At 44.7% G+C, this 14,526-nt stretch overlaps 1 protein-coding gene across 1 annotated transcript in view; it reads right to left on the reverse strand.

Moving 5' to 3' along the window:
• Positions 1 to 14,526, reverse strand: part of SLC6A19 (solute carrier family 6 member 19) — a 111,463-nt gene that overhangs the window by 13,707 nt on the left and 83,230 nt on the right. Inside the window, exons 9-11 of the mRNA XM_039524671.1 lie at positions 9,187 to 9,343; positions 7,298 to 7,502; positions 6,993 to 7,152 (exon numbers count right to left, since the gene is read on the reverse strand). Coding sequence (XP_039380605.1) covers positions 6,993 to 7,152; positions 7,298 to 7,502; positions 9,187 to 9,343 — 522 coding nt within the window. The remainder of the gene's footprint in view (positions 1 to 6,992; positions 7,153 to 7,297; positions 7,503 to 9,186; positions 9,344 to 14,526) is intronic.

Consider the following 14,526-nt stretch of genomic DNA (forward strand, 5'->3'; position numbering starts at 1 on the left):
GAACCCATGGTGGTGTAATACCACATTACAAAATTCATTTTAAATAAAATAAAAGGCTACCTTTCCATGAACAAAAGATTTTAGTAGACTTCCTAAAGTCCTTAGTCCTGTCCAAGGAGAATGCTAGCATTTTTCTAACATCTAGCATATGGAGAATCGCTTCCCTGTTATCATGATGTGGTTTGGGGAAAAAACAGGAAGATGGATTTGTTGATTCATATGAAAAACAGAAGCTACTTTTTAGGGAGAAACTTGTGATGCAGCATAAATGTTACTTTGTCTTTAAAAAAAGACTGTGAATGGCCAGTGTGCCATCAGGCCTGCTATTTCTCCTATGCGCCTAGCTGAGGTGGTGGCAACCAGAAATGCTGTCTTCATTGACAGGTGTGAAAGAGAGTAAGTCATCATGGGGTCAAAGGGGTCTAGTCAAGGCTCTGAGAACTAGATTAAGATCCAAGGTTGGAGTGGGTGGGCTCACCTGCAGGAACAAGTTTCCAATGCCCTTATAGGAATCCGGCGGTCAGTGGGTGAGCGAACACTGAGTATCCATCTACTTGACAGTGGAAGGCCATTATGAGTGCTAGATGTACTTTAAGGGAGCTGAGAGAGAGAGTTCTGATTTTTTGAGGTCTAAAATGTAGTCTAAAATCAGAGGGAGGGAGGATGATGTCAGGTCTATGTACTTAGAATGACACCAAATTTGGAATTGTTTCCATTTTTGCAGGTAAGTATGCTGAGTGATCAATTTTGGCTGTGTAGAAACACCTTGTCAGAGCATTCTACCTCTAAGTATTGGAATGAAGAAGAAGTCAAACCTAGAGAGGGAAGATCCACAAGTTGGGGTAAAGGATCAATCTGTAGTTTTGAGAAAGTCATTTTGAGAATGGACTGAAGACAGACCAGAGGACATACTGCCATCTATGCCAGGTAAGGGAACCAACCTTATGTTGGCCAGGAGGAGGCAATCAAAATAACCCTTGCTTTGTCTCATTGTACTGTCAGCAGGACTTTGGATAGTAAAGGAAATGGGAGAAAGGTGTATAAAAGGTGGGGAATGGGAGAATGAGGGCATCGCCCAGAGACTGTTTCCACCAGCCTGTCTTGGAGTTCTAGTGAGGACATTTCTTGTTCCAGTAAGTAGTGAAGAGGTCTATAGTCAGGGTTCTCCAAAAGGCAAATAGGTCATGAAGCACTTCTGAATTTATTTCCCATTCATAGTCATGTGAAAAGTTCTGACTGACTGTGACAGACCCAGGCCAGTGGGGTACAGGAGTCTGGTAGAAGCAAATATACTGGTCACAGGACAAGTAGTTTTCTGTTCCCTGAGTGACCAGAGCAGGGGCTTCACTAGAGTAATCAGGAACCTGCTAGAACCATTTAAGGCAGACAGGCTGATTAGAACACCTGCAGCCAATTAAGGCAGGCTAATCAGGGCACCTGGGTTTAAAAAGGAGCTCACTACAGTCAGGCGAGGAGGGAGCCAGAGGAGAGGAAGTGCGTGTGAGGAGCTGGGAGCAAGAGGCGTAAAGAGCTGAGAGTGAGGGTATGTCTACACTATGGGATTATTCCGTTTTTAAAGAAACCAGTTTTTTGAAACAGATTGTATAAAGTCGAGTGTACGCGGCCACACTAAGCACTAATTCGGTGGTGTGCGTCCATGTACCGAGGCTAGCGTCGATTTCTGGAGTGTTGCACTGTGGGTAGCTATCCCGTAGCTATCTCATAGTTCCCACAGTCTCCCCCGCCCATTGGAATTCTGGGTTGAGATCCCAATGCATGATGGGGCAAAAACAGTGTCACAGGTGATTCTGGGTAAATGTCATCAATCAATCCTTCCTCCGTGAAAGCAACGGCAGACAATCATTTCGCGCCGTTTTTCACCTGGATTGCCCTGGCAGATGCAATAGCATGGCAACCATGGAGCCTGTTTTGCCTTTTGTCACTGTCAGCGTATGTGTACTGGATGCTGCTGACAGAGGTGGTACTGCAGTGCTACGCAGCAGCATTCATTTGCCTTTGCAAGGTAGCAGAGACGATTACCATCCCTATTGCACCGTCTGCCATTGTAAATTGGCAATGAGATGATGGTTATCAGTCATTTTGCACCGTTTACATTTGGAAATTGGCGATGACGGTTATCAATCCTTTTGTACCATCAGCTGCTGTCATGGGTGCTCCTGGCTGGCCTCGCTGAGGTCGGCTGGGGGCGCATGGACAAAAATGGGAATGACTCCCTGGGTCATTCCCTTCTTTATGTTTTGTCTAAAAATAGAGTCAGTCCTGCCTAGAATATGGGGCAAGTGTACTAGAGAACCAGAGAGCACAGCCGCTCCATGTCAGAGCCCCAGAGATCCCGCAGAAATGATGAGCCGCATGCCATTCTAGGGGGTGCCCCTGCAACAACCCCACCCGTTGCTTCCCTCCTCCCCCAACCCTCCTGGGCTACCGTGGCAGTGTCCCCCCATTTGTGTGATGAAGTAATAAAGAAAGCAGGAATAAGAAACACTGACTTTTAGTGAGATAAAATGAGGGGGAGGCAGCCTCCAGCTGCTATGATAGTCCAGGCAGGACATTAAAGGGTGGAGAGGGAGAGGAGCACAGCCTCCTGCTGCTATGATAGTCCAGGCAGTACAGAATCTTTTCTTTAGACATGAAAGGGGGGGCTGATGGAGCTGCTATGATGAGGATGGTTACCAAGCCTTTTGTACCATCTGCCGGGAATGACCGGGAGTCATTCCTATTTTTACTCAGGCGACCCCAGCCGACCTCACCGAAGCTAGCCAGGAGCACTCACGGGCTGATGATGACAATGGATAGCAATCATATTGTACCATCTGCCACTGGGAAGGGGATGCTGGTGTTCAGCGCTGCAGCACCCCATAGCAGCAGCATGCAGTAGACATAGGGTGACATTGAAAAAAGGCGAGAAACAATTTTTTCCCCTTTTCTTTCGGGGGGAGGGAAGGGTGTAAATTGACGATATACACCCTGAAACAACTGGGAAAATGTTTTTGACCCTTCAGGCATTTGGAGCTCAGCCAAGAATGCAAATGCTTTTCGGAGACTGTGGGATAGCTGGAGTCCTCAATACCCCCTCTCTCCCTCCATGAGCGTCCATTTGATTCTTTGGCTTTCCGTTACACTTCTCACGCAGCACTGTGCTGAGTCCCTGCTGTGGCCTCTGTCTATCATAGCCTGGAGATTTTTTCAAATGCTTTGTCATTTCATCTTCTGTAACGGAGCTCTGATACAACAGATTTGTCTCCCCATACAGCGATCAGATCCAGTATCTCCCGTACGGTCCATGCTGGAGCTCTTTTTGGATTTGGGACTGCATCTCCACCCATGCTGATCAGAGCTCCACGCTGGGCAAACAGGAAATGAAATTCAAAAGTTTGCGGGGCTTTTCCTGTCTACCTGGCGAGTGCATCCGAGTTCAGATTGCTTTCCAGAGCAGTCACAATGGTGCACTGTGGGATACCGCCCAGAGGCCAATACCGTCGATTTGCGGCTACACTAACCCTAATACAACATGGCAATACCGATTTCAGTGCTACTCCTCTCGTTGGGGAGGAGTACAGAAATCGGTTTAAAGAGCCCTTTATATTGATATAAAGGGCCTCATTGTGTAGACGGGTGCAGGGTTAAATTGGTTTAATGCTGCTAAATTCAGTTTAAATGCGTAGTGTAGACCAGGCCTGAAAGAGTGTGCTGCTGGAGGACTAAGGAGTACAAGCATTATCAGACACCAGGAGGAAGGTCCTGTGGTGAGGATAAAGAAGGTGTTTGGAGGAGGCCATGGGGAAGTAGCCCAGGGAGTTGTAGCTGTCATGCAGCTGTTACAGGAGGCACTATAGACAGCTGCGATCCACAGGGCCCTGGGCTGGAACCCGGAGTAGAGGGCGGGCCCGGGTTCCCCCCAAAGCTCCCAACTCCTGGTCAGACACAGGAGGAGTTGATCCAGACTGTGGGGAAGATCACTGAGCTGAGCAAATCTGCCAATAAGCACAGGACCCACTAAGGTAGAGGAGGAACTTTGTCACACTGACACTGTTGGCTGTCATGTTCTGTATGCCTGGTAGGTAGACGGCTTAGATGAGTTTGAGTGCTTCTGTACAGAGGGAGAGAGATCCGAAGCCTCCTTGGCGATTTATGTAAAACATACAGGTCATATTGTCTGTCATGACCTTTGTATGGGTGTTCTTGATGAATGGGAGAAAGTGTGCACAGGCATTCCAGACAACTCTTAATGCTCCCAGCCTATTAGGGAGGCATCCTTCATCAGAGTTGGTGATGGTTGTACGAACGGAACACCTGCTCAGACATTGGATGGGTCTTTCCACTAGTCCAGGGAGTGTTTTACAGTGTAGGGCAATGATAGTAGTTTGCTTAGTCTGTCCTTGTTTGGGGAATAGACAGATTGGAGCCACATCTGTAGACACCTCATGAACAACTGAGCATGTGGCGTGATGAAGGTGCATGCTGCCTTATGACCAAGCAGCTGTAGACAATTCCTAGCCAATGTTTGTGGACTGGCCTGGACTGTCTTGATGAGACTTGTGAGGGTGCTGAACCTGTATAGCAGGAGGAATGCTCTCATTTGTACTGTGTCAAGTTCAGCACCAATAAACTCCAGTCGCTGTACTTGGGTGAGTGCTGATTTCTGGGTGTTGAGCTGTAGGCCCAATTGCGAAAATGTGCACATGGTCATCTGAGTGGCTTGTATGGCATCCTTAAATGAGGGATCCCTGAGGAGGCAGTCGTCAAGGTAGGGTATATAACAATGCCTAATGTTCACAGGTGTGCTGCTATGACAGAGAGAACCTTGGAGAATACACTGGGTGCGGATGAGAAGCCGAATGGGAGCACCGTGTATTAATAATGGTTCTGGCCAAAGGTGAACCGTAGGAACTTCCTGTGTGACAGCTGTATCGAGATGTGGAAGTAGGCATCTTATAGGTCCAAGGCTAGAAACCAATCTTCTTGCATTATAGCTGCGCCTTCACATATCTAGAATGGGCCTCCAACCTCCCTTCGTCTTGGGGATCAGGAAATAGTGGGAGTAAAACCCCTTGCCTCTGAGTTGCATCAGGACTGATTCTCTGGCCCCTAAAAATAACATATGATCTGTTTTCTGGAAAAGTAGGTTCTCATGAGAAGAGTCCCTAAAAAGGAACAAGGAAGGAGGGTGGCTATGGGGGAGGGATGTGAATTGAATGGCATAACCATTCAAAATAATCTTCAAGACCCATCTGTCAGAGGTGATATTCTGCCAACCGCTGAGAAAGATGGTCAGGTGACGTCCGAAGGGCCATGACAGGTGCATAGATGGCAGCTAATGTTCCAAGGAACTGCTGTTTGAGACCATGACAAACCTGTCAAAGGTGCTTAGAGAAGGAGGGCTGGGAGGTCATGGACTGGGGGAGCGGGAAGGGGGGGCTAATTGCTTCCATTTTTGTACCTTGGATCATTGTGGCTCGTAAGAGCGGTGTGATGGTGGATACTGAGGTGGGCATGAACTGTGCTGTGGTTGAGAGCCATATTTTTCTCTTTTGTCCAGCAGCATAGATGTCCAGGGATCATAGCATGCCTGGGAATCCTTCAGAGTATGAAGATAGGTGTCAGTCTTATCAGTAAAGAGCTTGGGTCCTTTGAACAGGAGATTCTCAACCATTGGCTGTACTTTTTGGGGCAACTTGGAAAGCTGTAATCAGGAGGCCATCTCATTACCACTGCTGTGGAGACTGAGTGGGCTGTTGTATCTGCTGTGTCCAATGCCATCTGTAGTGCAGTTCTGGCTACTAAGTGGCCCTCTTTGGAAATGGCCTGAAACTCTTCTTTTTGCATCTCTGGTAGATGTTCAATAAATACCACAATTAATGCATTCATTTTTTTCTTTTTTGTTTATTGTTTGTAACTGAGAAAAACAGAAAGTCTAGACTACTATATGCCCCTGTGGGGGTGACACCCCCCCCAGAAGGGGGTGGGGGAATCTTTAAAAAATCCCAACAGGGTAAACAGAAACTCTAACTATTAAAGACAATAAAATGACTAAAAATAACTACTACTTAAACTAATGATGCAGAGAAGGAAGAGACAACTTCTCGCTCCATTTGAGGCCAAAGGCGGTTGAGAAGGAACTGGGGGCGATTCACATGCGCAGCACTAGATAGACTCAAGGCAAACAACAGGTGAGGGAGAGTGCATGTGCGGGCCGAATGGACACTGCTACCTAAAATCTCTGATTAGAGGCTAAGGGCACAGATACACCCACAGTGGAACACCCATAGGGACTCTACTCAGAGAAGAAGTCTTGAATATGCATCTAGGCCTGGTGACTTTATAAATTATCAATTTGCTCCAGGACCATCATCTTCTGACACCTCAATTGCTGCTATCATCTCATCATTATTACCAGAAATAATTAACTAAATCAGAAAGTTAAGAAGTAAAGAAGTCTAAGTGTATTTACAATGAATCAATACTTTAAAATACAAGTATATTTCCACTGATGGTTTAGCATAACCGTAGGCACCACACTTAAGATTCACATGAACCAATTATTGCATATTTGCATTACACTGTCTGATACTCATTTTAAAAAACTAGGAATTCATGTGCAGAATACTCTACCCTTGAACACTGGCTAAGTATATTATTCTCTTGCAACCCTTCTGAAAATTATTTAGTTTTTGTTTTAGGTGTGTAGTCAGTTATCAGTTACAGATTACTATTACCTGTTGGCAGAAAAGCTGAGTAGCTGTAATCTACAGTATAAATCAAGAACATTAAATCTTAACAGATATTTTTCTCTGTTCGTTGAGAGAGTTTTAAAAAAAAGATTATATTACAAAGGCTAAATTATGTTTGTGTAATTCCTGTGAATTCCATTAGAGAGTAGACATGCACTGGGATATAGTAAGATTGCAGCTATGGTCTTCATTCATTCCTGCATAGTTTCTACAACACTTAAGCCTATGTTTATTTCATACCTGTCTATCCCATAAATGTAGACGACTGAAAACATCTCGCAAAAAGCAATTATCAGCAAGGGAATGGATCCAGCAAAACTGTCAAATAGTGCCAGCCAGTAGTTACCAGAATTCAGCACAAAAATAAAGGCAAGCAAATAAGACCCTGCACAAATCAAACCTGTAAATAAAGAGCAAAGTCAAATATTTTAAGCATAAAGCATAAAAACTAATCAGAAATGTTCACTTCTAACTAATTTTAAGACTGAAGACAATTCCAAATTTCTTTAAAGATAATAGATACTGAAGAGCCATACAATACCTACCTGTAACAAGTTCCTTAGGCCATTTTTTAGGTACGATATTAAGATCTTGCAAAGGTACAAGAACACCTTCCATGTTTCCAAACATAGATGACAAGCCTAAGCAGAACAGCATGATAAAGAAGAGAATAGACCACAAAGGTGAGACAGGCATTTTGGTGATAGCTTCAGTGAAGACTATAAAAGCCAAGCCAGTTCCTTCAACTCCCTGTAGAGAAATGACAGCAGACTCAAAATTTAGAAGCAACTGATACTATTTAGCATTTAAAAATACTTCCATGTATACTGGAGATGGTAATGAATTATACTGTACTATAGTTATACTTTTCTATTTATTTTCATAAATCAACCCTAATTCTGCATTATGTTTACTGTAACATATATAAAGTCTGTTACTGAGATAACGTTTCCAGAATGGACAATAACATAAAATATAATCAAACTATGTAACCAATTTTTTCCCTATAGTTTCCTCCTTATCACTGTCCCACAATTGTGCCGTGAATAGAATGCTCACTGAAAACACTGGGAGTTCTGGTCGAAAAGGACTTTGGTAATAAGCCACTGTGCAGATGAAGGCATCATATCAGATTATAACAAGCCCAACAAGCTAATTTAGTTGGAGGCAGTCTTTAGAGGTACTCTTTTTGTGAACTCACTTTTTCATAGAACAACACCAATCCTAAACAGCATCACTATAACTAGAAGTGCAGTTTACACATTGCAATTCAGTAAGACAGTTTGAATTATGCTCTGAAACCACTTCTATTTCATGGGCAATAAACCCAAATACAAACTTTAAAAAATATCCACAGTTTTTAAATATATGTTAAATGTTATTTAGTTTGCAAAGTCAAGCACTCAAAAGCCTGAAAATACCAGATTTACAAATGCAAGAGCAATCTTGATTTCCCCAATTTGTGCAGCCATCCTGTGCACTGAATAAGGAAAATATAGTATGTGAAAATCCTGTCAAAAATATAGTACGTGATCATGAAATTAAAGACAGTATCCTAATGCATATATACAAAGGGTCTAAATTAAGATGTCCAGAGAACTGTAAATCTGACATTCCCTAACTTTTGAGTGCTTGTCTTTTGCAACCTAAATAATTACCTCAAAGTTTTTTTATATGTATTTTCCTAACTTTTCTAAAAGAGAAAGGTAAAAATAAAATTCTGTTATATACAACTGTAACAACCCCTTCCCACCAACCAATCATAAGCAGGGTTTGAAACCTAAACCTTTAGCATGGCATCAGTGTCTGCAACTAACTGAATTACAGGGTTAGCTGGCAGCAGGAGAAGGTTGTTGTCCCAGAGTGGGGCTGGATGGGTCCAGGGTTGGCTGTGGTTGGTTGGAGTGGGGAACTTGGCCCAATTCTCTCTCCTCACCTTGGGAGCTGAGGGAAATCCTTCCCCACATTGTTCCCCAGAGGGAGACATGGGCTATGTTTTGGGTCCAGGCTGGGAATCCAGCCTTTCTTTCTTTTTTCCCACTATTGCTACTCCGGCAGCTCATAGGCTTTTCAAGTGTGGTGTTGTCTGCCACCACTTTAACAGTACAGTGAACCTGGGCTTAGAATATTTGTGGGTTTAGTTATTATTCTGGCTGGCTGCCAAAAGTTTCCTGAGGAATGAAAGTGAGAGGAGGGAAATGTCAATGTTTAACAGTTTATAGCTCAGCAAAAGCTGAATAGATTTTCATGAGCCAAAGAAAAAGCACTTCCCTAGTCCAAGGGCATTCCTTCTACCAAATATCAAAAGCATGCTGTAAATGGAATAGATGTAAAAGCATCTCATAGAAAAGGTTGCACAAATCCTTTATAATGGAAAGCATTAAGAAACTTAAATATCAGAGTTGTTACCAGCTCACCTATAGTGTCAACTTACGTCAGTTAAGAAACTTTCAAGGTTACAGGTCTCAAACTTAAGGCCTACAAAAGTCCCTGGATCAGTCATGTTACACCACTTCTGCATCTGTTCAAAGTTTTCCTGGGTTACATTACCTTCTGGCAAATCGAAAGCATTTGTCAGGGTAAGAATATTTCTGTAAAAGAGAAATATAAATAATTGGAAATTAATGTTTGTATATAAGAAACCTAGATTTCATATTCATCATCAAATAAATTATCATTAATTCCATGTCTTATAGTCATAAAGAAGACACAATAAAGAAAGGTGTTGTATCTGTCTAGTTGTCTGTGTACAGGACTGAGAGCCAGGAAGCTCACTGAGTTTTGCAGGTACAAATGCTAATGTGAGGGCCCCTACTATGTGTCACTATGAAAGGGTCAGCCCAACCCCCAGTGATTGAGTAGGGAGGGGATAGGCAGAGAAGACAGCTGGTCCCTCTGCTTTCAGAGCCCTAGCTGGCTAGAGGACAAGGAGGAAATCCCACTCCTGGCCTCCTGCTACCAGCTCTTCTTTCACTGGAGAAGGGGAATGCTGTTCCAGAGCAGTCCTGCCCATCTGGGTACAGGCTACAGGCCACCTGACTGGCTCTGGAGTAAACTGGCTGCCAGAGTGCAAAGAAAAGCCCTCATAAGTCAAAAAGAGAGCACATGCTGCTACTGGGAGGGGCAGGCCTAAATGCAGCCTGAACCCAGGGCTAGGGAACTGATCCAGGGAACAGGGTGTATGCAACCCACATCCAGCACTGAATCATCCATTGTATTCCATGCCTCAGTTCAGGAGACATTATGGAAAAAAATCTGCTGGTTTTGTATAAACCAATGAATGAGATCTTTAATGAAATGAAGGACACAGACATTATCAAAGAAAGTTACAGCACTTGGGCAGCCCCCATCATCCTGGTCATGAGAAAGCATGAAAATCCAATTCTGCGTGGACTATTGGAAACTCAACCAATTTACACGTAAAGATGCACATCCCCTTCCTCAACGAAAGCTGCTCTTCAATCTGCCTCCCTAATGATATGGCTAGCAGATGTTAGCAGATACAGATGGCCTTAGAGCAGTGGTCTCCAAACCTTTTTGATCGTGCACCCCATCAGCAAAAAAATTTTGAGCACGCACCCCCTGCTCCCGGACGAACTTTCCAGGGAAGGGGAAAAAAAAAAGCCGCTCGGACTCCTGGCCGAACTGCTGAGGGAGGGGGAAAAAAAATGGCGCTGCTCCAGTGGTGCTCCTCCTGCCACACACGCTGAAGGATCCTCTTGTTTAGTTTAAAAATAAAACAGAAAAATCTTAAGAATTTATGATGGCTTTTTATAAGTTCTTAAATTTATCTAATTAATTTTAATCAAAATTGAATACAAAACTATCATACTGATGTTTATTGAGGATTAGATACTGATCCCCTTACTCAGCTCTTATGTTTTGTAGCATCACTGATTGCAATGGGACTGTTCTTAGAGAAAGGTGATAAGCAACAGAGATTTTTAAGGTCAGGCTTGACAAAGCCCTGGCTAGGATGATTTAGTTGGGGATTGGTCCTGCTTTGAGAAGGGGGTTGGACTAGATGACCTCCTGAGGTCCCTTCCAACCCTGATATTCTATGATTCTATGAGTGAGGGTGTCAAAATTAGGACACATTAGCTTTTGTTTTAACCATATCATTAACAAAAGGACAACAGAACAGATTTATGATGAATAGTTTACTTCTGAAATTCACCATTTTGTACTATCAAGTAGAATTGTATTCTTAGAAGCTGTTTTCCTTTCTCAGGTATTTCCTTTATGGGGTTTGAATCAAAATATACTGCATGATGTGGCAATAAATTGTCAGCACTGCAGAAATGTAGTCCAAATGTAGCCGAACTGCCGAGGGAAGGGAAAAAAAATGCTGCTCGGACTCCCGGCCGAACTGCCAAAAGAAAAAAAAAAGTGGTGCTCCTCCTGCCGTGCATCCCGAAGGATCCTCTTGCGCACCCCCTGGGGTGCGCGCACCCCACTTTGGAGACCACTGCCCTAGAGGACCAGGAGAAGATAGCATTTATCATGCCAATGACATTCTGCGAATTTTCATGCATGCCATTCAGGCTTTGCAATGAGATAGAGATGTTCCAGTGACTGGTAGAGCACTGCCTAGGAAACAAGTATTTCCAGACTGTCCTTCTGTACCTGGATGACATCATTGTGTTGTCAAAGGTTTATGAAAGTCACATGAACTATCTAGATGTTGCATTCACCAAACTAATCCAATATGGGCTGAAGATTAAATCTTCGAAGTACCACCTGTTAAAGGAGAAAGTGGCATACCTCAACCATAATGAGACAGCAGATAGGATCTTCTCTGATGCAGAAAAGATCTGAGTTGTTAAGATATGGACAACCATTTTATATACATGCCTAGGGTTTGTTAGTTATTACCAAAGACTTTCATAAAGGACTTTGCCAAAGCTGGGTTCACCAACATGCCCCATTATGAGGATTAAAGGGCAGGGTGGCCAACAGGAGTCTCATGGATTGGACTGAGGAATGTCAGGAGGTCTTTGAGTGCTTAAAGTTTGCCATGGTAGGAACACCAGTACTAATTTACCTGGAACACATCCATATTTTCAAACTTTATACAGATACTAGCAACAAAGGACTGGGCACTGTCTTCTACTAGGACCAGGATGTACAGGAGATGGCAATTGCATATGCCAGCTGAGGAATGATTGTATCAGAGTAGAATGACAAATGCTACAGCTCTTCCAAGCTAGAATTCCTGCCTCTGGACAAAGCCATAACTAAGAAGGGCTACTTAACAGCTGCTCACATCACTATATATACAGATCACATACATGAACTCTGCCAACTGAGAACACTGGAGGAATGCTGGACCTCAAGGCTGCCTATCTATACTTATGCCAGAAATGCCCCAAAGCATAAAGGTTTAGAGATGATGGAAGTGTTAGAAATATTTCAGGATAGCAGTGCTCTCTGGCGCTGAGTGCAAAAGGTTATCCTGGAAGCCACCAGACAGCTGGAAGCTGAGGCAGTGGATCCATTTATAGGAGCTGAGGTGAAGACTGGTATGTAGCACTTGTGATCCCAGGACAAATGAAGAAATTGCCCAGGCTGTACTGCCTCCACCAGGAGCTGAGATGGTTCTCCAAGCCTACCACAATGCTTCCAGCCACTTAAAAGCTAAAAAGACTGTGATGGATGTCCGCAGGTGGTTTTACTGTGCGGACCTGACCCAAGGACATGCAGGAGTAGTGTGAGGACTGTAAGATCTATACCTATAAGAGGAAACCAGTACTAGGGAAAAGGACCTCCCTCAACCCAACAGAGATCAACTCATGTTTAGAGTTGTTAGCTCTTCCACTTGAAGGTGAAATCAAGCAAAAGTGAGTCATCCTACATCCTGATCATTGTAAATAACTAAATAAAGTTTCTAGCTGACAGTGCTTCAGGGACATCACTGTCAGATCAGCCTGAAACCAGGGGTAGAAAACCAACTCAGGAAGTTGGCAGGTGCACAGCTGCAGTTAGGCTGGAAGAGTAGTCCAGATTCAGTGAAGAAGCCCTGACCAGCACGATGACCATGTGAACAGACATACTGATCACCATCCTCTTTGTAAGGTCCCTTAACATGTTGAAAGCTGTTTTCAGGTATCCTCTCACTCTGCTTTTCTCAAGCCTAAACATGCTCAGTATTTTTGACCTTTCATCATAGTTCAGGTTTTCTAAACCTTTATCATTTTTGTTGCTCTCCTCCAATTTGTCCACATCTTTCCTAAACTGTGATGTCCAGAACTGGATGCAGTGCTCCAGCTGAGGCCTCACCAGTATTGAGTAGAGTGAGACAATTACCTCCAATGTCTTACACACAACATTCCTGTTAATACACTTCAAAATGATACTTCACAATTGAATCACACTATTGACTCTCATTCAGTCTGTGATCCACTATAATCCCCAGATGCTTTTAATATGTATGACTTCTCATAGGACAGAGGTGGGCAAACTACAGCCCGCAGGCCACTTCCAGCCCACAGGACCGTCCTGCCCAGCCCCTGAGCTCCTGGCCTGGGAGGCTCGCCCCCATCCCATCCCCTGCTGTCCGCTCTTCCCCGCAGCCTCAGCTCGCTTGCTCCGCTGCCAGCGCAATGCTCTGGGCGGTGGGGCTGTGAGCTCCTGGGACAGCGCAGCTGCAGAGCCCAGCCTGACCCAGTGATCTGAGCTGCATGGTGGCAGCGGCAGCTCCAGGCAGCGTAGTAAGGGGGCAGGGAGTAGGGGGGGTTGGATAGAGGGCAGGGGAGTTCAGGTTGGTGGTCAGGGGGCAGAGGTTTGGATAGGGGTTGGGCGGTCGGGGGCGGACAGGGGGTTGAATGGGGGCAGGAGTCCCGGGGGGGCAGTCAGGAAGGATAGGGGGTTGGATGGGGAGGTGGGGGGCAGTCAGGGGAAGGGGTTCCAGGGGCAGACAGGGGACAGGGAGAAGGGGTGGTGGATGGGGCAGGGGTCCCTGGGGGGCCGTCAGGAATGAGAGGAGGGATTGGATGGGGCGGCAGGGCTCCGGGAGCGGGTGTGTGTGGTCACAGGACAGGGAGCGGGTGTGTGTGGATGGGACAGGAGTCTGTCAGAGAACAGGGGGGGTTGATGGGGCAGGAGTCTGGGGGGGGAGATAGGAGGTGGGGGCCGGGCCACAACCCCCTCCCCTAACTGGCCCTCCATACAATTTACAAAACCCGATGCAACCCTCAGGCCAAAAAGTTTGCCCGCCCTGTCATAGGAGTACATTAATAGTCCTTTTTTAACTAATTGATAAAATCTGGTACGTATCTGATAGTGCTATTTATTTCTTAGTTGATTCTCAGCTTCACAATGGTTATGCAAGTGAACCAAGAGATTTGAGCCTAGTGAGAAGCAAATAGATTCTCCCACCACAAGGTATGTACTAAATTTGAATTTGGGGCTAGCTTAGCAAACTGGGATGGCCCCACCACATTAAAAATTCCACACAAAGAGGTAAATCCACCCCATATGGATTGTATAGGTTTCTCATTCTACAGATCCAATCTCATCCTACTATGCAAGGATGGCAACTGGATTCCAGCTCCATGGAATCCAGCTTCATAGGAATTCTCTGCACAGCATCATTCAGAGACAGGCTGGGGAAAGACATAGATGTCTGGGAGAGGTCCAGAGGATCAAATGCTGTACAGATCTTGTGGTTCTCCATTTTGCAGTGAGGATGACTTAAGGGCTATTTTGGCCATGAAGTACCTTATGTGGAGCAGCTGCACAGCCAATCCACATACCTGAGAGGGGAGATGATTCT

This window comes from Mauremys reevesii, linkage group 2 (genome assembly GCF_016161935.1).
Source record: "Mauremys reevesii isolate NIE-2019 linkage group 2, ASM1616193v1, whole genome shotgun sequence".
Lineage (NCBI taxonomy): Eukaryota > Metazoa > Chordata > Testudines > Geoemydidae > Mauremys > Mauremys reevesii.